At 35.0% G+C, this 27,441-nt stretch overlaps 1 protein-coding gene across 24 annotated transcripts in view; it reads right to left on the bottom strand.

Moving 5' to 3' along the window:
- Positions 1-27,441, bottom strand: part of ANK3 (ankyrin 3) — a 502,256-nt gene that overhangs the window by 49,672 nt on the left and 425,143 nt on the right. For all 24 annotated transcript variants that reach the window (XR_010024083.1, XR_010024084.1, XM_063103187.1 and 21 more), the window contains 6 exons: positions 25,497-25,603; positions 20,377-20,601; positions 17,471-17,625; positions 2,690-2,901; positions 1,221-1,428; positions 73-169 (listed from right to left, as the gene is read on the bottom strand). Coding sequence is in view for 22 of the 24 variants with exons in the window: in XM_063103187.1 (XP_062959257.1) it covers positions 73-169; positions 1,221-1,428; positions 2,690-2,901; positions 17,471-17,625; positions 20,377-20,601; positions 25,497-25,603 (1,004 nt within the window). In the remaining 2 variants the exon portion in view is untranslated. The remainder of the gene's footprint in view (positions 1-72; positions 170-1,220; positions 1,429-2,689; positions 2,902-17,470; positions 17,626-20,376; positions 20,602-25,496; positions 25,604-27,441) is intronic.

Below are 27,441 nucleotides of genomic sequence, written 5' to 3'. Positions count from 1 at the left end.
AGCACAACTGTTACTTTCCAAAGGTAATAAAACTAGTATCTTAGTGCTTTTTAGAATCCTTTATTTCCATACCTGGCTGAAACATTAGTTGTAAAAGAGACACAATCCTTTGTAAATGTCAAAGGAGTTGTTCCTGTGATGTCTTCCCACTGAGCAGGTGAGGTGCCCCCTGAGAGAACAACAGCAGATATGTTGACTTTGTTATGGGAGATGCTTCTTGTAAAATTTTATCACCATCCTGTTCTTCCCACATAGCCAGTAACTGGCAAAGTTTCAACGCTTTCAGTTTAATGGTGTGTACTATAGGTAGTTTTCCTCTTTACTCTCATACTTTCACTGTCTTATTATGACCTCCTTATTAAATTTTTAGGAAATTACTTTTCTGTTTGGATACTGAATGGCTTAAACTTGGGGCAGCCACAATTTATATTTTGTAAGTGCAATTTGTAGTGCAAACATTTGTTGTTTCAGATAGATAATATAAGTCTCTTATTTTTTAAAAAGGTAAGAACTATCAAGAAAGTTAAGCAGCAGTTCATTTTGAACCTGGCTGAACCATTTAATTTTCAAGGTAAAAGGGGGAATCCACCATTAAAATTACTCCTCCAAAAACAAAAACAAAACCTGTCTTTGATAATCTTGGACTTGTAGTTAAAAATCAGATTAGGATAATCAAAGCATGAATTGAGCTCAAGATTTCAGGTGCTTATCACCTGAAGTATGTAAATAATCCTGGCATATGTAAATGTTTAAATAAACCCTGCATATGTAGTCTACTGGATTACACTGGTGAACAGAGTAGGTATTGAACACTTCCCTACTACAAGTGCTCTGTGGGATCTATATTTTTTCCAAAGTCCATCCAATTTCCTGCTAGTCTAAAGAATGCTGCCAGGTCCACTACCTCTATCTAGGTCACAGAGAATTTACGTAAAAGCTACAGTAGATTCAATAATATCTAAATAATCCTAAAAGGGCTCTACTACTAATGCTGAACTTAATAGCAGGAAAGATGATATCTTTAAGTTTTAAATTAGTCATGAGATGAGCATCTTACAGAAATGATTCCACGGATAAAAGGGATGAGCTGATGGACAAGTGAAACATTTTATTCTTTATTTCCTACTCTTACAGCGTTGGCATAGATATTTCAAAGGTTTTATGTCTTTGGAGGAAATAACTGCAAATCAACAGGAAGTACAGCAGCAACTTAACCAAACCTGTAATGCTACAGAGAAGGCGCAGGTTGGGTGTAGTGTCCCCCTTGTATCCATTGGATACACCCTCTCCTGAGGGTGGGGGCACTGGAATGGTCATTGTGATTGGTTTATGGAATTTCCTTCTTCTTGGTTCCACAGTGACAATTGGGCTAAATGTTGCTTTGTTTCCAAGGATCTTTTTCACAGTTTCATCGGGAACAGGCTGGGCCTAAAGACAGAGAAAGGACCTTAAATAGAAGTGGATATTTTTTTCATCAGAAAGTTGACTTTTTAAGTGAGAAGGAAAAAAACCCAAAGCAGACAACCAAAAAACATGTATTTTTTCTTTATCCTTTCTCACTATTTTAGGAAGGCATGAAAAAAAAAAAAAAAAAAAACAAACGAAAAACCTAACACAGTGGCAGGAACTGGTTAGCCTGAGTATTTCCCCAACAGAACACAGACAGTATTATTGGCTTGCATGAAAGAAAGGGGATCAAATCTCAGAGCAGAGAAGGACAACAAATGTTGAGTTCAGTATATTTTAAATCTATGCAGGACATTCAGTAAAACCTCATAAAGGCAACTCATTCCCATGTAAAAATTGAGGCTTTCATAGTTAAGTAACAAAAAGGCATTCAAAATTTCAAAGGATTTCAAATTCTGGTCAATCAAGCCTAACGTTTTCTTTTTGGTTTCTTTGCTATTTGGTTAAAAAATTTGATATTGGATACAGGTGAAAGGAACCTCCTACCAATGAAACGTAAAGTGGTCTATTTAGCTGCAAGTATTTACTAAAGGTCTTCTCAGGACTCACAGTCTTTGGCTTAAAAAAAAAAAAAAAAAAAAAAACCACCAACAACTCCCTTGGGTGTGAGAGTACAGCCTCACAAAAAGAGCATGAACTTTCAGTTAAACTATTAATTATGATATTAAGTAATAACACAGATTAAGTTATTTTCAGTTGATTTTCCTTATTCAGTCAGGAATAAAAAAGAACTAGGTAAAGTCTACCTGAAATGAATAAATATAAGAAACATCATCCTTGCCAAGATTTCTAGTCAGCTTACCAAACCAAAACAAGTTCTAACTGGTTTGGATAAAACCCAGCGTTTACAATTTCCTTAAACCAAAACACTAAAGCTTGCAAGTTTCACTAAAACTGATTTTCATGATGTGGCATATTATAAAACAAGTCTCAGTATGTCGCTCTGCAAACCGAGACAGATAACCTATGGTTGAAAAAAATATCTGTTATCAGAAACCAACTGATACTTTTAAACAGAAAAACTCTAAAATATGTACCTTATTTAACAAGCCACTAAGCTAATTTTACACTTAATGCTTTTTATTTGAAATAGGTTAATGAGTCCCCAAATGGCCTACTTGACAGTATCATTAAGGATGAGCTATGATAACCATTTCCAAAGCAAAACATGTTCATTCACTCTCTACATGTACTGACAAAAACAACGTCTTGTGAACCTCACCTGGAGGCCCACTCGAATCCTCTTAGTTAGGGCACCCTCTGGGAAAGACGCCTGGACAAGGGGCACGGTGGTGCTGCTCAGAATTCCACCTTCAGGACCAATCTGGTTGCTTTCCTGTTTAATCCGGGAAACCACTGCAAAATACTGGGGGAAATCCTTAGTGATAATCCTGCAGATACGCTTCTTCCCTAACTCTTCCGGGCTATCAAGTTCTGAAAAGACAAATGAATGAAAAAGCCATGAGCATGGGCATATCTACAAAATACCTTGAGACAGATATGTAATTTTGATAGTCAAAACTATTTATATTCAGTAGCTTGTCTAATTTTTATGATAAAGAGAATACTACAGTGATTATAAAATAATATTTTTTTGCAAAAGTATTATAAAGCTATTAATATAAGTATTTGTAGAAAAATATTTCTACTGAGAAGGAACAAACTTCAAAAACTGACATTTTTACCACATGTGGATAAAAATCCCCACTCTTCAAGAAGAGACACCTCATTATGTGATTTTTACAGTAATCTGCCCTCAAGCTGCTGAAAGTAGGAATGAGTCAGAAAAAAATGAGGCCTCACCAGAAAGTGAATAACAACTTAAGTATGTCTGAAAAGCTCTAGAACTTTACTTGAAAACTCTCAAATATTTTAAAATTACCGAATGATTAGCAGTATCGTCACCAATTTCTGTCTGCCCACCAGTGGCTGTCATTCATCAAACTCAACCTGTCCACAGATGGACATATCTTCTTCCTCCTTTCCACCTTTAGCCCTACTACGTCTTCCCCTGTAGTCCTGAATCTGGCAAAGGATTACAACTTGCCCAGTCCTTCAGTCTAACAGTGTTGACTCACTTTTCTTCATACTTCCCACCTAATGGTCAAAGTCCAGTTGATGCTATTTGGAAATGGCTTGCTCTCCTGCCACTCTGTTGTTCAGACTCTGTTTTAGCTTGCCTAGATTTACACAGACCACCTCCCAACCATCTCCCTGCCACTGCAGTGCAGCTACATGGGTTTTCTTTAAAAAGCCAAGTTTTATGCAGAATTATGGTAGGTTTAGTTGGAATAAATGATTTTTAAGATGTTATGGAATGGTATGGAGGTTCCTTAAACAATTGCAAATAGATCTACCATACGACCCAGCCATCCCACTGTTGGGAATATACCCAGAGGAATGGAAATCATCAAGTCGAAGGTATACCTGTTCCCCAATGTTCATCGCAGCACTCTTTACAATAGCCAAGAGTTGGAACCAGCCCAAATGCCCATCATCAGATGAGTGGATACGGAAAATGTGGTACATCTACACAATGGAATACTACTCAGCTATAAAAACGAATGAAATACTGCCATTTGCAACAACATGGATGGACCTTGAGAGAATTATATTAAGTGAAACAAGTCAGGCACAGAAAGAGAAATACCACATGTTCTCACTTATTGGAGGGAGCTAAAAATTAATATATAAATTCACACACACACATACACACATACACACACAAACCGGGGGGCGGGGAGGAAGAAGATATAACAACCACAATTATTTGAAGTTGATACGACAAACAAACAGAAAGGACATTGTTGGGGGGGAGGGGGGGGAGGGAGAAGGGAGGGAGGTTTTGGTGATGGGGAGCATTAATCAGCTACAATGTATATCGACAAAATAAAATTTAAAAAAAAAAAAATAAAAAAAAAAAAATAAGATGTTATGGAATAATAAACATTGAGATTAGCCAAAAGCACTTTGGTAAAGTAGATTGTGAAGGAGAATTTTTTTTTTTTTTTTTTTTTTCCCCGTGACCGGCACTCAGCCAGTGAGTGCACCGGTCATTCCTATATAGGATCCGAACCCGCGGCGGGAGCGTTGCCGCGCTCCCAGCGCAGCACTCTACCGAGTGCGCCACGGGCTCGGCCCGTGAGGGAGAATTTATCTTATAAGATTAAAATGAGTATATACAGACATATAAGACTATAAGAGTTTTATATATATATATATATATATATATATGTAGACAAATAGGTGAGGGGTACAAGAATAGGGAATAAATAGACAAGTTTATATATGTATACTGTATATATGTAAGTCCATATATATTCAGTTTTATGTACACATTATGTATTTAAATTATATTTAAGTCAAATCACATTTAAATTTCAAACAGTGGGGGAATGATGTTTTATTTAAAAGATAGTGATGATATAATTGAAAATCTATTCGGAAAAACAAATCTAAATCACTAAATCTTATCATACGTAAATTAAAAATTGTGGCTGAATAGAAGACAACTATTTTAAAAGATTAAAGTATTACCAAAAATCGCAGGAAAATACGTTTTAGCCTTGTTTAGGGGAAACCTTCCTACACAAAACTGGAAACCCAGAGACCTAAAAGGCAGTTTTGACTCTATAAAAATGAAAAATTTTCCATGACAAAAATAGTAAACTTGAAAGACAAAAGGTAGGCTGGGAAAGTTAATAGCCACACCTGACAAAGGATTAATATGCTCAATACAAAAGATAGCTACAAATTGGTAAGAAGATGACAGACAAGCCAATAGACAATAGCAAAATGATATGAACAGGCAATTCACAGAAACTGAAAAATGGTCAATAAATAAATATTAAAATGTTCAAACTTGACAATTTACATGGAAATACCAGTTAAAATATATCCTTCCACACCTACCTCTTGGATTAGCTAAAATTAAACACTGACAACATTTGTTATCAATTAGAGAAAAATCTGGAAAACAGGAGCTTTCATTCATTGCAGGTAGGTGTGAATGGCAATAATCTTTTGACAATGTAATTGGGTATCATTTATACAAAGTGAAAATGCACCTACCCTTGGATCTGGCAATCCCATTTTCTGACATCTTTCTTACGAACACATGCAAAGCCACATTGCTTATAATTTAAGAGGACTCTGAAATTACATCCTTCAAACAGGACAGATTTCCTGACTCTGCATGTAACAAGTTGTGTGTCTGTGAGTATGAAATTTACTCAAGGTCAGTCTGAACCCACCAGAGGAAGTGAGGCATTTTGGGGGCGTACTGGCGGTACTATGCCCTTCTTAGCTCTGTGTGTGTGTGTGTGTGTGTTGTGGGTATGTGTGCATACACTTGTGAAGTGTGTGTGTGTGTGTGTGTGTGTGTCGTGGGTGGGTGTGTGTGTGTGTCGTGGGTATGTGTGCATACACTTGTGAAGGTTTAAGGTAGAAACAGCTGTACCTTCCCTGGAAACTATCATATCAATGGACTGGGAAGAACTGCCACTTTGTGTGAGGGAGGCAGCCTGGCCACACTAAACGCTATATTATGTTTGATAAGGCATTAAAGTAACCCCAAATATAAAGGCAGCAGATGCTGGTAAATGGAGAAACTCAGATTCCTAGCTACAGAAACAGAGAAGGTCTTAGGAGAAATTGATCAATGCCCTCTTCACTCAATTTCTGACATCTTTTAGGTAGGATATGCAAGCAGCTTGAGGCCCCTCTGCATGGTACCCCCTCTGTTTTAAAGCTTTTATCAGTTCTTCTATCATTAAAACTTGCATGGTTATTCAACGTACATTTTCACAGGTATTTTGAAGATAAGCCTCAACTCAAAGGAACAACTAATGTGGGAATTTCAAGCACTGCAGTAGGCAGTAAGGAACAATTGGGGTCCCCAAGCACCATTCTTTAAATAGAATCACACACGTTGCTTGTTGAATACTCAGATTTCCAGGCCTCTGCACGATGAAATAGAGAAATGATTATCTTTCCTGGTTCCCTATAACCAGGTTATACCCTGCTTATGTGCATGCTTAAAACATTGGTAATTTTCCTGAGAACAATAATATTATTATTTTAAAATATCATTTAATAATTTTAAAATTAAAAATAATAAAATTATTTTTTAATAAAAGTATTACTTAAATATTGGTTTGTAAAAAGAGGTATAATCCCTTCAAGAGCTGCTGTTGAAGGCTAGGCTATTAAATTCTAGGATATTGTATAAGTAGGACAAAAAATGATGCAGATAGTGGGTAAGTGTGAGTAGGCAAGAAGAGGAGGAGACAACCAATCAGTAAAGTCATTACAGAATTCTGTGACCTGAAAATCTATCACATGATCTCACTGACCATCCATAGGATGGAGGTTAAATAAATTAGGATATGTTATACTATGGAATACTGGGCAGTGTTAAAAAGAATGGAGTAGGAGTTTACGTTCTAATACGTAAATCTCCAAGACAAATTAAATGAAAATGTCACCAAAAATATGATCTCATAACAATTGACTAATCACATCCTTATATGTAAATGTGTAAATTCATATAATTTACATAAAAATTAGGGGAGGGGAGAGGGAAGAAGAAAATTATAATACATCTTATAACGGATGTGTACTTATGAATTACTATGTGCATAATAATACTAACACTAGTATTAAATAATATAAATATAAAATGTTGATTCAACTCAAGCACATTTTTTTCTGTTTCTTGCTTTACAAAAAGGTAAGTGAAATACAAATAATGGAATGATTTTAGCTGAATGTTTGAATGCGGGTAAGTAAAGAGCTGGCTACGGGGTCGAGAGGGGATGAAGCAAGAACTCTGGACCCTCAGTTACTGTGACGCCCTCCTGACCTGTGGCCACATAACCTGGCATCATAGTACCTTCCCCAAAGGCTTTTGATTCTAAGGGAATTATTATAAATTTAATATTAAAATATTAAAAATATTATAAATAAGGTAATATATATAAATGTGAACTACTACAGTTACATTAAATTAAGTGATGTTTGATACTGAGGCCTGGCACATAGTAGGTGATCAACTGGAATCCATTGTACAAAGAAAGCAGCTGGGAGTTAATGAGACCCAGACACTTTTCATAGCAAGTAACAATATAATTCTTTAAATCTTGCTCTAAAATATATGTAGTCATAGAGACTAGTTGTTATTTTAATAGTTTTATTTTTATAAAAAATTGCATGTGAAAAAGTGGCTCTAGTCTTCCTACTTTTTAATCCACAGTGAAATCTGTTATGTCCATGTGTTTATAACTCAAATTACTGTTTACTTAATGTTTACCTAACATGAATTAAAAACCCATGAGGATATAAAATTCCTCTGAAAGTTTTGTGTTCCAAACTTAAAAAGTATATCAGAGAAGTCAGATTTCCAGACAAATAGCAATAAAGTCTGATAATGTAAAAATAAACAACGCCAGTATTCTTTCCTGGATTAAATTTATATGTATTAAATTTTTAAATGGTCCATTACTTAGATAAGAGAAGCAGGAACACATTACCAAGAATCTTTGTTTTGCTCCCATCCTTTATGTACAGAGAAGAGCCCAACAAAATGACGTGCAGCACAAATGTGATGGCTGTGTCACATTCACCCCAGAGTCCCTTACTGCAACGTGCTGCAACTTGGCCAGATCGCAAACACAGCGCTACACATTAAAAGCACAGATTCCTAGGCTGCTCTAGTGGAGATTCTGACTTGGTAGGCCTAGGGTGGAACCTGAAAAATTTGTTTTTCACAAAATTTAGGTGACTTTATGACGACACATTTAGAAAGGAGGGTCTTAGTGAAATCTCATCCTTTACCAGGCTTTAAAAATTCAGAACCCGTTATTAAAACATGGCAAAAGGATCCATGACAACTCAAAGATGGTACAGTATGAGAAGAGAAGCCTATGGGACAACAATAAACATCCACTACTTTTAAATGGTCTTGTTTTTTAAAAGGATTTACAGATCTCCACAGCTATAGAATTGAAGGAGAAAATGACGTAAATTGTGGTAAGGTAAACAATGAAATATAAACATAAGAGCTTCTTACCTTTCAGGGTGATTCATAATTCCATAGACTACGAAAGGACCCTGATATCTCTCTCTTGTCTCTCTCTCTCCTTTTAATCTATTACTAGTAAAGTTGTCACACACACAAAAGAAGAGGATTAAAGACAAGAGAGAGGTGAGTTCTAAAATAGTTTTGGCCAGGATGAAGCTTAAAATTTACATTTACTGAATATCTACTTTGTGGCAGGTCAATTATTATTTGGCCCACACAGAAGTTTGGTAAAATAGGTATCCAAAGTTCAGAGAGGTTAGGTGACATGCCCAAACTGATGTAGCTGGTCAGTTTTAGAGCTGAGACTAAAACCTACGTCGGGTTCTAATCGGGGCGGGATGGGGGAAGTGGTGGGGAAGAGATGTCACACAGACATGGACTTCAACCATTCTCTAAAAGTGTCTTTGCAGACTACCTGGCACATGGGTGGTTGGTGCTTGATGAATGAATGAGTAATAGCTTTGCATATACCTTTGTCAAAAAGGTAAAATAACTTCTTATTGGCCCACTCTGCAAGCAGCAAGCCCTGATTACAGTTGTACTGTAATGCCTCATTTGTTAGTGATTAATTTCTGAAGCACTTTGTAATTCATTTAGTTTCTTTATTTGTAAAAGGTGGGACAGCATTCTCTGTGGCTGAGGTTATGCAACAAAGCAATAAGAATCATAAAATGCTTTGCAAATAAATATAAATGGTTATGGAGACCATAATACAACGAAGCATAAATAACAAGATTGAGATCATTTTCTGACTAAATGAGTTCCTCTTAAAGCTTTCATGATCGTCCTGATTTTTTGCCTCCCTCTTACATCACATGATTAAATGTCCAGATAACTTGATCAAATGGGGACACAACTCTTGCCTGTATAAAATTCAGTTTTGAAGCCTGTTTGTGACCTGGTCAAGTTTGAGTGTGAATATTCTATGGAAGGAATAGGAACAACCTCAAGGTTTTACAAAGGATGATTTCTATACCTGGGGTTTAATTTCTGGTCAGATGAATGCTCTGCTCAGCTTGCTCCTCTATGAATGGAGCATTTGATATTGACAGGTAGGCAAAAAAAAGGAATCCTAGAATGTTAGAATTCAAAAGAGCATGCTAGCCAGTATGGGACTGTGTAAAATCATTGTGGACAGGTGCCAGAGTTCAAGTCCAGCTTTGCAACCAGTGCACTTGGATGTTGGGCAAGTTCCTGAACTTCTCTGAGCCCTATGTTCCTTATCTATAAAACCAGGATAAGAAGTTTCCTCTGGGGTGGATATGACAAATAAATGACAGAAAAACCACCCAGCACAATTCTGTTCACAAAATAACTTAGAAAAGTTACATATTCTTTTCAAGGCCACACAACTTTGGAGAGGAAAAGTGTGACCAAAAGTGAGGCATATGACTGGATACAAATCATTCATTTTTCCATTCATTCAATAACTTATGATGAAGTGACAACTCTGTGCCAAGAGTCGTTACAGGCACTGGACATAATGGCTCTCAAGTCATTGTAAGTCTGTGACATCATGGACTTTACAGTCCACCAGGAAAGAGAGCAAAGTTCAAAGTTGCAGTTACAGGAGAAGACAGGCCAGGTGTTGTGGACATATTTACCAGGTGGAAGGCTTCCTGGAGGAAGAGAATTGGGGGAGGGGATGTCTGGCCATGTTGGAATAGTCATTCTAAGGTTTTCCTCCATGACTGCAGACTAAGACACTCATATCCTTTGCATCTACTTCTCCATGTTTTTTTTCTGAAAAGTGTTCTTCCACCTTTTCCAACTGCTTACTTTTCCGTTTGCACAAATAAAAGCACATTGCTTTCAGGCAGTCAGCCTGATTATGTCACTTTTTTCAACCCTTGTTTAAACCGTTACTACTAAGTCCAGGAAAAAAGATCAATTGATACAATTCTATCTTCAAAATCCAGGTTCATATATAATGTCTTAAAGCTAAGTACCATAAATCATTAACCCAGCATGCGCAGCACACACAGAGTGCACTGAACTCCAAGGGCTTGGACCTGCTGTATCTGGCACACTCGTCTCTCTACTCACATCGACACTAAAGGTAATGGTGCCAATGCCCAGCCTCACAGAAGGCTGTGTCACTGCCCTTGGAAGGCTAAAATCTCTACTGTACCTGACGTGGGGCAGGGTGTCTGGTGTCACTGGTTTAACCCACTAATATTTCATAAAGACATATAATTGTTGGCAAGTCCATACATACAGACACATATAAAACTTGGCATTATTAATTAATGTTCCTTTGGTCCAACTTTTATTTTCCAAATAGTTGGTTTTGGGGGACTATTCTGATATAGTTTTCCTTTCCTTTTGCAATGTGATGATCATTGTTCAATTGATTTAAAATGCCAGTTTTATGGCAATGGACTGAAAGTAAGTCAGTATTTTGTTATGATTTGTTTTCAATATGCTTTTTTTTTTTTTTTTTTTTTTTTTTGCCTTTTTTTGTGACCGGCCACACTGTGCTCAGCCAGTGAGCGCACCGGCCATCCTTATATAGGATCCGAACCCGCAGCGGGAGCGCTGCTGTGCTCCCAGCGCCGCACTCTCCCGAGTGCGCCACGGGCTCGGCCCTCAATATGCTTTTTTTTTTTCCCCTTTTGCATCCCAACCACAATCTTGATTTGGTTCAATTTTTATTTTCTGTTTTGGAATTTTTCAAAACTGTTACTAGATTTCTCCAACAGATGGTGCTATATACAACATAAAGCTACATCCATATTTCACTTTCCAGTGCTCAATTGTTTCTACAATGACTCGACATTTTAAGATTACTATTGGTGTCATGGTTGATAAATTAAAAACAAGTTAAATCAAAATGAATTAACATGGCAATATCTAACTGAGAAGTCTGTTTCTAGGATATGGCTGATATAGTTAGATTATAAATTGGAAAATTCATTTTCTCTTACATAACAAGTATCAATTGCTCTTTCCTATTTCAGTTTACAATAAAACAATAGTATAATTATTCAATCTAAAATGTGTTATATTAGAAATCTTATCTGCTTTCATCTGAAAGTTAAGCAATGACAACAAGTGAGAAAATACTTTTCTGGCATTATAAAATTGTTTGGGGAACTTTAGCAACATTTTGTTCCAATACAGTGACTGGAATTTTAAAATAATAGCATAATAAAGCTTTCTGTGTAATATTTAAGTATCAATGATTTTGGTTTTAGAGCCTAACACATATATAAACAAAAAGCTTACACACTGTCTAGAACAGCACCATCCAATAGAAATACAATGTAAGCCATGTAAGTAATTTAAAAATTTTTTATAGCCAGACTAAAACATAAAAATGAACAGGTAAAACTAATTTTTTTAAAAAATGTTTTATTTAGCCCAGTATATCCAAAATATCACCACTTTAATGTATAACCAATGTGAAGATTACTATTGAGATATATATTTGGAGGAGGGTACATTTCCCTTTGTACTAGCCCTGTTTCAAGTGCTCAATAGCCACATGCAGCTAGTGGCTACTGTATTGTACAGTGTAGGACCAGAACATTTCTCAAGCTGTTTGATTTGTAAGTTAAGAACCTCTAAGGAGGAAGAATTCTTTACTAGTAAATGCTGCCAGGTCAACACAACCATAAACTACAAAAAAAACCCTGGGGTTTGATTTTAGAGGCACAATTTTAAACATGTTTAATTCAACTTTGTGAGTTTAATCAAAGTAAGGTTTTCATTAGACTTACAAAGTGGATTCAATTTAGTGTACTATAAAGATGATCGGGAGGGAGGGGAGAATGAATGTTTGCTTTCTGTTTTGCAGTCTTTTTCTCTGCTGAGAAAACACAAATTGACAAGGGCAAGATCTGTGTCTCCCACCAGAGAAAAGTTGCTCCTGCCACATTATACCTTAGTGGTAATGGCAGGTTCTTCATACCCAAACCCACTGTCCTCTGTGTCCTTCTAGCCTCTTCCTTCAATAGAGCTTTGCTAATACATCTGCTTCACTAGCAGAACCACTAATGCTTTTGTCCCTGGGCTTGCTAGTGATAGAAATAACTCTTAATTTTCCCTTATTGTGCAGCTATAGTTTTTTTCCCAAATATACAAGTACACTGTATCCTTTTGATTCATACAAGAACTGAGAGGGTACCTTGATTAGTAATGAAAAATTTAAATACCATATGACATTTTTGTTCTACACAAAGCACTTTCATAGGCATCCTTCATTTGAGAACTTACCGACAAGGGAGTATTGCAAAAAGACAACTAGATGTGGGGTCAGAAATACAGATTTTAGAAGTCTAGATCTATCTCCTTAGTATTTCCTGATTGGGTTGTAGTGATGGGGGATGGGTGTGTGTCACTATCATCAACTGTGACCAGGGCTTTCACTGGCCCATATGGTGTTGTACAGACCATACAAGTGGGAAAAGGGTGCCCACTTGGGGTGACACAACCCTATAGGTACATGGCTTGGCAACTAGGACAGTAGCTTTGAGCAAATTAGAAAAAAAAAAAATGCCCCTTTGTTCTGCAGGTCAGCATGAGGGCAGATGGCTTGGCAAGCGGAAGAGGCAGATTTCAGACCCCACTTGCTCTCCTGCACTACTTACATGGCAGCCATGCCTATGACTACACACTGATTGACTGGTTCTCATGTATCAGGCATTGTGCTAGGAACTTTATATAGATTAGCACATCTATTCCCATTGGTTCCCTATGAGGCATCCTCATTTTACAGATTTTAAACTAAGGTTAAAGAGATTGAATGCCTGGTTAGGGTCACACAACTAGTAAGTGGTAGAGCCAGGATGGAAATTCTGGTCTATGTCACTTACACAGATCATGATCCTAACTACCACACTACACAAATTATCTTCCTTCTTGAACCCGTCTTTCCCTGGAGTTATTCTAACAATTAAATTTGATTGTGTACATGGAAAGGCTTTGCATATTTTAAAATACTACTGAACCATAATCTGATCTTTACAGTTGTGTTGTTTAGTAAAAATCAGTGAGCAAAAACTGGCTAAGATGATTTTAAAATGCTTAGGGTTTAAGATTTTCAGTACCATATAGATTGGTTATAAAGTAGCAGATAGAATTCATTTATGGAGAAGGGATTTTAAAAAGGAGAGATTTATAGTAAGACAGGCATTATCATGGGTCGTCACTTGCCATGGATGACAAAGTTTAATTGTTATGAACAAAGGAAATTAATAGGTTAAGTAAAATAATGGTAGAACGATTTATTTCTCTCTTCTTTAAGGAAGTCTTGACTGATCTGGTCACTGGTTTATTTCATGCACTATTTCATCTTGTTAATTAAGTTATCCAGGAGCAAAAAAAAAAAAAAAAAAAAGGGAGGAAACAGAGTGGGGAGGATAGAATATTTAAAAATCACAAAACCTCCTAAACTCCTATTCTCCTCTCCCCACTAGAAATTTGACTAGTTAGCCCTTCAAGGAAAAAGATAGGTTGGCTTTTTAAAAAGGTAGATTTATTTTTATTTCTGCCTGCCTGTTTTGGAGGGGGAATGTTCTGATAAGAATGAAGTGTCTTTGAGGATCAGAGAAGAGTGGTGAGAAGTGGGGCTTGAGCTTGGTATGAAATCTGATTAATTGAGCTTCAGTCATAAAATGTGTGTAGTGGTTCTTTCATTATTATTTTAAAATATAATATGTGAAGAAAACCACCATGCCTTGAAAATTTTGTCCTCATTTTTGTTCTAGTGGCCTCCAGTGCTTGATTCTTCAAGCCTGGAAGTATTTACATTTCCTTTGAATTGTCTAAAATGGAACCAAAGTTTATCTGGTCTTTAAAAACGTAGCAAAGAAACTGTGTCTACTGTTTCCAAGATAACACATAGAATCCAGGACAGAGGATTATAATCACTGTTTCTTTAAAAAGTCTGACAGATGCTCTCTCACTGTGGCAGTGTTTGGGGCATCATTTTGTCTAAGCAAAAATATGACTAATTCCTGTGTGAAAATTGGCATATTAATAACTCAGCATGAAATCAAGGAAGTTCATTCTGTAAATAAACCCTAAATTTTATTTTTAATTTTTACTTCTGCTTGATAGGACGTACTATAATATGTACTTAGAAATGAAAGAGATTATTAGAACATTTAGTGTTTTTGCTAGAACTGCACTATCCGGTGTGGTAACCAAAGGCAACAAGTGGATATTTGAAATTAATTGAAATTAAACAAAATGTAAGATTATCTTCTCCAGTTGTACTAGCCACATTTCAAGTGCTCAACAGGTACATGTGACTAGCGATTGCTGTATTGGACAGCACAGATAAAGAACATTTTTATCATCATAAAGTTCTGTCTTAGAATATCCAGTATTCTTCCAGCATATTGTTACTTTCTCTGAACTTTTCTCAAAATAGATGCTCCTCTTTAATTTTTTTCCTACTGGGTATTAATATTAATGAAGGTTGGGTTGGAGGAAATAGACTCATGAGGCCTTTTCTCCAGAGAGCCATATATTATATTGAGGCTCATCCTTCTACCCACTCACCTAGGACTTAGTGAGTACCTAAATCAGCACTGTGCCTGATACCAGTAACTCAGAGATGCTAAAGACTCGTACCTCGCCCTCAAGGAGCTTACAGAATCAAGGTAGCTATCCATTAAACAAAATCCTTGTGTAGTAGATGCTACATTTTAAAAATCAGAAACACACTTTAGCATTTAAGAAATACTGAGTACATGAAAATATTTTAATACTTTATTTTCCTTAAAACAATAAAAAACTATCATCTATGGAAAACCCATTTCTCTTACTTATTTTTTATCCTGAATCATCCATATTCTTTTAGCATTTTTAAAAATGCTAATTCAATTCCTTCTCTTAGGATATATTCTTTTTAAAACTTTCAATTGTGTTTTTTGTAAATTTCCTTATAAGAGAATGACTATATTTCATGCTTTAAAACAAGTTACAGCCAGACAGGAAAAATAAGCTCTATTGGTGTACAGTAGCGTTAGACATGTATAATTAATAATTTATTGCATGTTGTCAAATGACTAGAAGAGAGGACCTTGAATGTTCTCATCCAAAGAAATGATACATTTTGTGATGATAAATTTGCTAACTACCCCAATTTGATCACTATGCACTATATACATGTACTGAAATATAACTCTGTACCCCATAAATATGTACAATATAAATGTTTCAATTAAAAAAACCAGAAAAGATATACACAAACAAGATAATAGAAACTAGAACTTTTAATTACCACTGAATATTCCTATCCATCAGAAATCATCTGAGTTTGTAGATGGTATGTAATGTAAATATCACTATGTATACTCATTAAATAGTATATAATCATTAAATGTAAAACTCATTTAAAATGACTATTCTTCTGGACCTAATCTAACCAAATCTAAAAGTCTGTAGGGATTTTCCTCTATAGGTTTATTTTCTTCTCCACAGGACATATATTTCTGAGATAAGTGGGATACAGTTAAAAGTCTTTGAAAACAGAACTAGATATCAACCCCAGTCCTACTACTTAGAGGGGTAACCTCAGATAAGATACTTGACTGCTCAGAACTTCAGTTCTCTTATCTGTAAAGTGGGATTAAAACTACCTACTTTGCAATGCTATGCTTTTAAAAATAATTTTCATATATAAAGGCATTTATCAGTGCCTCATGAATGCTAGACACTCAACAATTATCAAGTTTCCCTTGCCTTGCTGTAGAGGCATCTTTTAATTCATAATTGGTGGTGAATGTGTATTATACCAAACCTTCGGCATTACAATTTTTTCTACGCAATGAATATAATAATGGTAATAACTGAAATTTATCAAGGCTTACTATGTGACGAGGACTGTATTTCATAAGTGCTTCACATAATTATTTTATTTATCCTCAACAATAACCCTATGAAGAAAGGAAGATAATCTCCATTTTACAGAAGAAACAGAGGCTCATGGGGATCAAGGAACCTGCCCAAGGTCATCCCTCAAACACTCTCAAGTTTATCTAGCTCCTTTGTCCACACTCTGAAACCATGAGAAGCTGTGCTGGAAGTGTTCCAAAAACCAGTGAATTAAATGATAAAAGAATGAATTTTATGAAATGTGAATTATGTCTCTATAAAGCTGTTATTTAAAACAATTGCAGAATGTATAGTGATTAGAAAGTGAGTAGAAAGTCAAGATTAGCTCTGATATTTTTCTCTACAGCATCAGATTTTATGGTGAGCTTGGTCTCTAATTTTTTTCTTTTTACATTTTTAAAAGAAAATTCTGCATCAAAACCTATTCTGAAAACCAGTCTATTCCCAATGCCCACTAAGAAAAACCGCTGCCATGGTTGTATGGGTCAGACAGCCTGAAGAAGGTATATCTGAGAAGTGACATGCTCAGCCATGTACCAGTCTTACCTGGTCAAAGAATAAGACATTGAAATAACACAGATTCCAACAATTATGCTGAAACGTATTTTTTATAAAGTAATTATGGCCCAAGAAAAATTAAAAATTTATTAAGGATATTGAAATAATCTGGGAGAAAATAATGAGCTGAAAGAGTCCAGAAATAATTCCAAAAATAAAATGTGAATGTATTTCCTCAAAAATGCTCTGCATGCTTTGCATATCTTCCATTATTATTTCACTCTCTCCTTACCCTTTTGACTTAGAAAACTTTTTTGGGTTTTGGAAAGACTGATATATTTGACTAAAGACTCAATCATGAGAATATTTGTACATTTGTATTGTAGGGAGAACAAAGTGTGCTAGATTAATTAGAACTTCATGCCTTAGGTACAGAAAATAGCAATAAATGCTGAGAAACCTGGGTCCCAGCTTAAATACAAAGGTGTGAAATTCAGATACTGTTTCATTTAATCTAGTCTTCCCTTTGATTTCTGCCTGAAGGCATTTACAGTATCAAGGAGCCATCATTGTTACCTTCATCCATGCCATTAAGTAATTCAGTTAAATCTTCATTTTTACTGTCAAATTGGTGCTCCTTCCATGTTTCACCATTTTCACTTCGAAGAACAATGAGTTCTCTCTCTTTTCCTCTCATGGACCCAAAGTGAGGGATTTCCACTATGACGGGGCTGGAAAAAAAAATCCACATTATTTCGGTATCAAATTAAATGTATTTATAGTATCATACTTAAAAAAAAAAGGTCTCATTAACAGTATTCATTTGAAAATCAGAGGTGCCACTAAGGTTGGGAATGATTTCAAAGCTGCAGAATCATTTGCTAATTAAATAATATTATATTAGAAGCCTGATAACATGCTATCACTCATTCATTCACAAACAATTCTTGAAGGTCCACCATGTGTTAGGCATTAGGTTTAATGGGCAAATATTCAGCACATATAAATTTTGAATCAAGGAATTGAAAGTTATTAAAATAGACCATAACAAAGAAAGTTGGTCCATTTTTTCAAACACAACAGGTATATTGTACAAAATGCTCATGATTTAAAAGGACACAGTCATTTCTTTAAAAAAAGAAATTCTGTAAGTTTCCTAATTTAAAAGATTATTGCTGTATTTTTTTCCCTTAGCAAGAAAACAATCAATATAACAATTCACTCCCTCCAGTAGTCTGTTTCTATGACTTTCATGGCCTGTACAGTTAAGACAGTTTTTCTGATTTTCAATTTGTGAAATGGGTAGTGGGCAGTTTCATTTCCTGACTCTAATATAACTTGCATAGGAATACTTAAACTTTCTGAAAAAGCACATGTTGGTTTGAAGTTGACATTAATTTTTGACAGTGTCCTTTTGCTAAGAAATGTAAAAGAATGACTGCAAATTGAAGATAGCCAATCAAGCCATGGGAAACAATTTTGTTAAATTTTTAAGTAAGATAAATACTTAAAAAGATGAATGGAATTAAGCAGACCACAATCACATACAGTTTATGTAGTTGGATTGTGCAGCTTTATTTTATGACATTTAAGCAGACAGTATCATTATTCTCCTACAGAGTTTGTATGTAACCTCACCTCTTAACCTATATGTTTATGTGCATGTGGTAACAGAAGAGAGTCTTAACTAGGTAAAAGTACAAAAAGTTGTAATGATCAAATAAAAACATATGAATATTTGATTTATTATGAAAGTATTCACTTAAAATGGGGATGATTAATATTATAATTTTACTTTTGGCAAAATAATTGTAATTCAAATTAAGGATTTTAGGAATAATTTTTATAATGCCTTTACTCTTTAACAGGCAGAAACAAAAATCAACTATTCCTAACAGTGTTAATAATTTTAAGAGTTATGAAGATATTTACCATAGTTTTTATCCACACCTTATAATTACACATTAAATTTTATTTTATTTTGAGAACTAGATACAATCTTTGCAGGTTGAGGTGTCAGATACTGTCTCTGTAAATATTTAAGGAATGTGGCTTTGTCTATGACATTCAACAATACTGGAGAGAAGGTATGAACAAGGGTCTTTGACCAAGGTGAAAGCCAAGCATAACTTTTCATAGCAGGTTTCTTCATGCAGACTGCCAAGGCAAATATACCAATCAAACAGACAAGCGAACAAACGACAAATACCAACACATTTCAGCTTAAACAAAACAAAACAAAACAAATTTAATAACTTTAATTGACTATTCTATCTGCTACCTGGTTAATTTTCTTTAAATATCTTATATTCCCAACACTTTTTAAAATTGATTTACTTATTGACAACTTTTCTTCTCAAAGCTCATAAAGATTACATAGTACTCATGAGTACTTTTTTTAAAGATCTAATTCCACACACCGCATATATATATAATGTAACATTTACAGCGAATGTTGATTCTAACCCTGCAACTACTTTCTCCTACACTGCGTTAAAATTAAAGACTGTCAGTCTGTCTTAAAAAGTATCATATTCAGAAGAAACATTTCAAATTAAAGAAAGGTTTACAAAAAGCACAAAGCTATGAAAGCAGAATGCTTGCAGTGAATTCCACATGCTTGAAAAGCACAAGGTAGGTAGCAGTGCTACATTAAGTCAAGCCACTATGATTTTTTTTTCTTTCAGTGACACACATCAACTGAAAGCATTAAAAAAAAAAAACTTAAAAAATAAAAATAAACTTAAGACAAGAATAAGACCATGGGTGTGACAGAAAAAAATTGAAAATGGAAAAAAAAAAATTGTAGACATTCTGTATCTTGTCTATAAAGGTCCTACCCAATAAATTTTGTTCCTTGAGGCCCAAGCTGCAGGATTCGGCTAACCAAGCTCTCACCCTCATTTACAGGGGGAGGATTGGTAGGAAGATGCAGTTTACTGAATAGCATCCATGCAGCAGGAAGAGAAACGAGAAGGGGAAACTGTGAACAAACTGCCAGTCACGACAGAGCCTGCCTGATTTGCACCCAAGTGCCACCTCAGAACATGAATTGAATTTATTTTTCCTTTTTGTAAAACACCATATCACAACTGGATCGTTTTTCTAAAATTAGCTTTAAAAGGACATGTCCCCCAAATTGCCATTTATTCAATGAGATGCTATAATTCCACCATGTGTATTGTTTCAGAAGAATGGTGCCTTGACTTCTATGGGGGCTGTTGGGGTTCCGTGCACTTGCTGAGCAGAGAACATGCTTCTCAGTTAGTAAAAGCCTTGACCAGCAAGCCAAGTTAAGGAGGTATCATTCTATTAGCCTTTTACAGAATCATACAGCTTTGTGACCTTTGACATTACGCAGTAAGTATACTCGACCAGGTCCAACTAAGCGGTTTTAGTAATTAGCTCCTTGAGTTAACAAGGGTAAAGAAAACCAAACACGTGGCATGAGGGCCAAGATTAAAACTGACAAAGTAACTTACCCTAAAAATTGTGCCCCTGCAGGACCCATTTCTACCAGCCTACTGGCTAATCCCTCTCCTTCCACCATGGGGGGTGGGTGGGCCAGTTTATGTCTCTTTACCAAACGGCATGTGACTCGGGTGGGGGCTGCGCACTTGCGTGGAGGAATGATGATTCTCATCCCGTGGTGACGGCTTCCTCTCATGGAGCCCCCCCTTGCATCCACCATAAAGCTAACCAGAAACCTGCGGGGAGAAGGTCAGAGGTCAAATCGAGGATGGAAATAATCCTTCTCTACGGCAGGTTTTGAAATTAAATGTTAAAGTTTAAAATGACAGACAATGTAGCTATCATTTCCTCCCTTCTAAAGATAAATTGGAAGTAAATACGGTGGAGTCACATCAAACATGCATTTAACTTGTACACTGGGCAAAAACTGAAAAACAACTTCATTTTGGAGGAACATGGCCCCCTAACAGAAGTCAACCACTCTATCAGATGCTCAAATTGAAGGAATATTGAATGGTTCAAAGTTAGAATAAAAACTGGTTATTAAAATGACTACAATGCATTAAAAAACAAAACAAAAAAACCCCACCTCTAATACTGTGATCTTTGTGGGTGGGTTAAGGTATATTCAAGGGACATTTTAACTCTAAGTGGTTTTTGCCATATGCTGACATACATTTTTGTCTCCTACAGGTAAGATGAAACTCCACAGTATGTCTTAACATATGCAACTCATAAAATGAATGTATATTTAATCATACCAACACTCTAAGTTTTACTATGACAAAGCAGAATATAAGAATAAAATAGAAGATGACTAGATTTGCTAAGGCAATTTTGATGGAAAGGGATTAAATCTTTTCAGTATAAATACGGCTTAAAAACTGTTTGAAATAACATGCAATTTGAATATTTTATACAGCAATACAAAAAATGGGACTTAGACATTTTAGAAAATGTCCTAAATTATATCATTCTGTCATTGGCCTAATATTAAAACTACTAATGAAAAAAAATTATTTGTGTGCATGTAGATATGGAATGTAAAAAAGTTGTGTCATATCTGGGTAAGAGCATATTAGCGCATATCCCTGCTTTCTATCATGTATGAGTGCTCCCACTGTCATCACAGAGGTACAAGCACGCTGGTAAACATAAATCAACGAGCCCAACATAGGTCGGACAGGGGAACACAAATGCACATCCTGGCATTCTAATTTTCACATCTGAAAATATTACTAGAACTGAACCAAACGCTGATAATTATAAAATTGTTTCAATTCCTAAAGTATTTTTGGAGAAAAAAAAAAAATCCCATCCATCAAAATCTTTACTATCTATTCATCTAAAAACAGTGCTAACATCCTGCAAATAAATTTTAAGACCTTGCATGGACTTCCTAGTGGGGGACCCTTGCCTCTTGACCTTGAAAGAGTGACCTTTCCAACAAAGCGAATTGGCCTTCAAGCCCCATGGAAAGAAGCAACAGGATGGGGATTGTTTTTCAGCCAATCGGATTTCAGGAACTAACAAATCTGCTCATCAGTAAGGTGGGCTCACCTTCACACCCTTTTGCTCATTTTTGATCTAAACAGTTCAACTCTGGATTAACTTATGTCTTTGATGATATTCTTCCTATTCTGAGAGACTGGGACCACTAGGATATTAAAGGTAAGAGGGGAAAAGACTGTCTCAAAAACAATAAAACACTCCTTCTTAGCCGAAGAAAAAGATAACTTGTTCACTTGTGCAAGTGTCCACATGAATTTTTTCCAATGCTAAATGATATGAGGTTCACCTGAAATTGCTCTGGGGTGCCTACATTTACATATATATATATATATATATATATATATGAATATATATGATATAGTGCCTATATTTTCATAAATATTGAAAATATATGAAGGCAATATGGCAATATTATAAAGAACCCTAAGACAAAAGCTGAACTTTCCCTGCATTCAGTTAAAATCCATTTGTTTTTGGGAATAACAGTAACAGAATGGATTAAAAATAATTCAAGACAAACTCTGCATTTGAAAATTCAGATGTGTTAGTACAAACATACAGGAGTATTTCCACACAGAGGGGAATGTATGCCCTGGCAATAGCTAAGTCTTGACAGTATAGACAGTAACTCAGATCTACCTTGTTTACTGCTTGACCTGCAGAACCAAGTACAGTTCCACCACACAATAAGCACACAATAAATGTTTATTGACCAAGTCAGTGAATAAATCCATCTTGCCACATGTGCTTAGAACCTGCCTAAGTGAGACTTGGTTATTAATAGATAGATGGATAGACAGAGATATATAGCTGATTGTTGCCAACCAGTCTGAACATAGTATAAGGTTATCAGTGTCAATATAAAAATATCCCAGCTACAAAGAATATCAGAATTAAATGAAAAAAAATTATGGCTAAGATGATTTTAACGCAAACCGGACAAATCTCTTTCTCTGTGTTCTGCACAGCACACAGTGTGTGGTTGATGCTCATTAACAACCACGTATTGTTCTAAGGTTTTCAACTTCATAAGGTCAACAGACTGAGGAGAGGTGGGGGGGGTACATGTTAAGCATGATATGGGTCCTATTATTCAATAACATTACAGTGATCTTTTTTTCAAACTCATTCCTTACGTATTCTATGCAAAAAAAATGTCATGCAACATAACTGATAGAAACAAATTAAAAGATGATGTTTAATAATATTTGTATCATATTAATAGTTAAACTACAGCATGTATTCTACAAAGGATTGTAAAACTAACGCATGAATGTTTCTAGTTTTAGGAACAGCAGGATGACAAATGCTGATATGCTACAGACATTGACACAATCTAACTGGGGGGAAAATTCACATAAATTAAAAATACAAAAAGGATAGTTCACATAAAGAACACAGTTATCACCTTGAATCATACTGAGGAAGTGGAGAAGAATAGCTGCAAAATAATTTAGAAAGCAAATGGGAAAAATTAATGTAAGATAATTAGAAGCAAGCAACAGAAAATGTCAATGACAAGCAAAGGAAAAATAAAACCATCAGAAAATGAAACCAAGGCACTTGGCATTTGTGGGACAACCTGGAAAAATATTTGCTTCAAATGGCTATATAAACTACTCCACAGACATGGCATTAGTGGAATGTTTAAGTGTACACTGAGTCTATACTGTATTTTCCTTTTCAAATTAGTCCATGCTAGCTGCCATGACTTCTGCTTTTCTGCACATGTTTATTGTCTTCAATAAATTTCAAGTGAAAGTGGGGATAATTTACATATTCAAATATTTCACTTCTCCAATGTATAGAAAAGTTCATTTCTGATTATATCTTTAGGTTTTCTCAATTTCTCAGTTTATGAAATTAAACCCTAGTACTTCTCTTTCATATGCAGAGAGTAAAAAGTATTGGTTCTAGGGCTTTGTAATATGGGGGTTATTTGCAAAGTTTGATACAAAAAATTCTTCCACATGTCTGTCCACTGAATATATCCCAAGTGGTGCATTATATTTTCTTTCTTAAATTTGATTTTTTTTCTTTTGCAATTTTAGACCCATCTAATATAAATTGTATATATTGAATATAAGTTACATAAATATTTTAAGCAATTTAAAATTAGTATTACTATAATAATTCAAGGTTTTTCTAATTGAGTTAAAGAAATGCAATGTTAATGACTCAAAGACCACTCTATATAGCTTATAAAGCACTTTCATGTAAATGATTCCTACTTGAATCACATTGCATTGATTCGTTTCTCAGAATTGTGGTGTTACAAGGCAAAATTCTATGATGATACTTTAAATAATCTGCAGCATTCCTCTGAATCTAAGTGTAAAATTAGGATGATGAGTAATACCTATCTCGTAGTGTCATTTTAAGGTTCAAATAAATATTAAATGACACAATATAGGTAAAAGATTTAGTGCAATGCCAGGTACATGAAAAGTACTAGATAAATGTTAACTCTTACAATTTAATTAGAAGCAGCAGACAATAACTGATATAATATACAAGACATTTCACAAATGTTAATTATTGTTAACGTATTTAATTCCAAATTAATCTGCCCTTATGGATCACAACTAATTTACTGCCTGAATGCCAATTTTAGAGGCAAAAATACCTTGAGATATTCATAATTTTAACTAATAATTCTTATTCCATTTATACAGATAGCAATTATCCAAAGTTTGAATTATCTACAGGTAGAGAATCCAATATCTAAAAGCACACTGATTTATCAATTCGGTAATCAAAGCAGGTCACCTTCTATCATAACTCAAATTCTGCTGACCAGCAAGGCAGCAATGAGGAGTCTATTTGATGCAGTTTTTTTTTTTTTTTACCACAGCATGTGTTCACTTTAAAAATGAATTTCTTTACCTTTTTTATTCATTTTTTTTTTCTAATTATAATTTAACACGACAATCACAATTTTATTTCAGGAATGCAGAAGGTACCAACTGTTGATTGGAAGAGTTCCAGTTTATATTTTCCTCTTAAAGGTAAATTACACAAAACAAATCATTTGTCAAATTAAAGGCCTATATCATTTGAGAAAAAAGAATGAAAACACCAGAGCTTACTGCTTATTTAAAAACTAAGTATTTGAATAAAATTCTTCTATCATTAGATGTGCAGTACAAAATTAGTCAGTGAGGTAAATTAACAGAGATACCTACATGCTTAATTTTTTACTGGAAAGAAAAATCAGATACCCAGGGAAAAAAAACTTCATTTCAATAGGTAAGTAAAATGAGGAAAAATGATTTTGTTAAAAAAAAAATTTTTTTATTGAAAAGGATAATTAAACACCTAAAAGAAGATCAGAATAGCCAGGAAATTTTTCTGCACGAATAATTTAATTAATTTTTCCCCAACACTATGCTTTTATCAATAAAAACAGATATACAGATTTGCTTAGAAAACATATTTACTAATGATTTATAAATACATGTCACATACACTTACTAGAGTACATATTTCATATATGAATACTCTATTTATACACATACAATATAAAAAATTTATACTGTCAATATAAATTTATAGTTGTAAATAATAAGTGCAATTTTAATTTAATAGGATAAAGAAAAGTGACATTTAGTTTACTTACCCAGAATGAACAGGGCTTGAGACGAGATTGACATTGTCCAAGGTGTCTGCAGCCCAGCTATAATGTCTAAGAGAATCTGAATCAAATTCCCTCGTGAATGTTAGATGCTGAAAAATAAAATGGTATATAATTACATCAACAACTCACACAAGACACTGGTTTCTCTTCACCTACAAAATATATCTCTATTTCTCTACAAGTCCAGATAATCTAACATTCAAAATAAATAACTTGAAAATTCTCCTCTATAGGTCTTTATTAAAGTTTGTGTACAAGAACATTAAAAAATAAAGTCTATTGATATATTATTTTACTCTCTTAAGAAAGCACCCCGAGTAATTGTCATGGCAAAAGGAATATCACAGAACTACTTCTAACTATGATTTTAAACACTCAGCACATCTCCAAATTAATCCTACAACAATTGTAAACATTTTTCCCAATTCTCAAAATAAAAACAATTCAGTCCTGATGACTTCTGATTCCAAGTGGGGCGCAGTAACTAAAGCAGTTTAGTGCTTCTGAGAGTAAACCAGACAAAATACAGAAATCATTTCTGAATACAGCAGAGAGCAGCTGGGGCATTGAGAACTAAGAGAACTATACTCTGGAGAGGGGAACATCTTGAAGAGTTGAGCTAACTTTTTTGTTGCCATTTTTAACTTGGGGGACATTTGTAAGTTAACAGTGCTGACAGAATTTGGGCTTTGCACCTACAGGGACCACTGCTGGGGAACGGAAAAAACAGGAGAGTTTTGGTGGAGACCTGGGTAGCTTCAAGCATGCTACGGTTTTCCATGAAGAACATTTGCTGAATTCTGGGGCTGAGTAGTACAGGAAGCTAAACACCTAATCAGAAAAATCTCTGAAAAACACAATAGTGCTTTTTGGCAGTTTCATGAGAAAATGATTTAAGACTTTAGAGCTTGTAATGCGAAAGGTTATAGCAGGATTTTAAAAAGATTCTGGAGAGCCAGGGACAAACCAGAGATAGTCTGAGCTTCATTTCTGCAAAATCTTGATTAGATTAAAATGATCGTCCACTACTCTACTTGCCTAGCAGAGGGAGGATGAACCTTCTCTGTAGTAATATATCATATATCACCATTGGGTATGTCTACAATTTTTCATACTATGTTTAGCATAAGATGAAAAACTGCCAAGCATGACCAGAGCACATAAACAAAAACAGAAAATCAAAACAAAACCAGGCAGACACTATAAACAGACTTCTACGTCATCTAGATTTTGAGGTAAGCTAACAAGAACTTTACAATAACTATGATTAGTATGTTTAAGAAAAGAGCCACCACTGGAAGCCCCTGGGCTCACAACTAACCAGACCAGCGAAGGAGCCAGCCATGGGCCACACCCTTCTCCCTCCCCCTCCCCCCCAACTCTGCAACATCTTAGAATGTTAAAAAAAAAAAAAATTCAATATGAAGGTCATTCTAAGCAAGCGAAGTCTGAGAAACTGTGACAGCAGTGAGGATCCTATGAGACAGCAATGAGACAGGACAATCAATGTAATAAGGGTATACTGGGTGAGATCCTAAAACAAAAACAGGCATTAGATAAAAACTAAGGAAATCTGAATAAAGTATGGACTTTACTTCATAGGCATGTATCAGTGTCTGTTCATTTAATTGTAACAAATGTACCACAACAGTGTAAGATGTTCATAATGGGGAAAACTGAGTGTGGGAAAACTGAATTCTCTGTACTATCTTCACAATTTGTCTCTAACTCCAAAACTGCTCGAAAATAAAAGGCTTATTGTAAAAAAAAAAAAAAATAGGGGAAATATAAAGAAAATAAATTAAAAGGTAGAGAATTTAACAGAACACTGGAGTATGCATAAGAATCAAATGAACATTTGTTCAGTTCTAAATACAATGTGGTTTCTTCAGTTAGACACAATTAAAAACAGGGTGAGTAAATTGTA

Source organism: Cynocephalus volans, chromosome 7 (assembly GCF_027409185.1).
Source record: "Cynocephalus volans isolate mCynVol1 chromosome 7, mCynVol1.pri, whole genome shotgun sequence".
In the NCBI taxonomy this organism is placed as follows: Eukaryota; Metazoa; Chordata; class Mammalia; order Dermoptera; family Cynocephalidae; genus Cynocephalus; species Cynocephalus volans.
The sequence above is the reverse complement of the archived record's forward strand: the minus strand, read 5'-3'. Positions and strand labels throughout refer to the sequence as shown.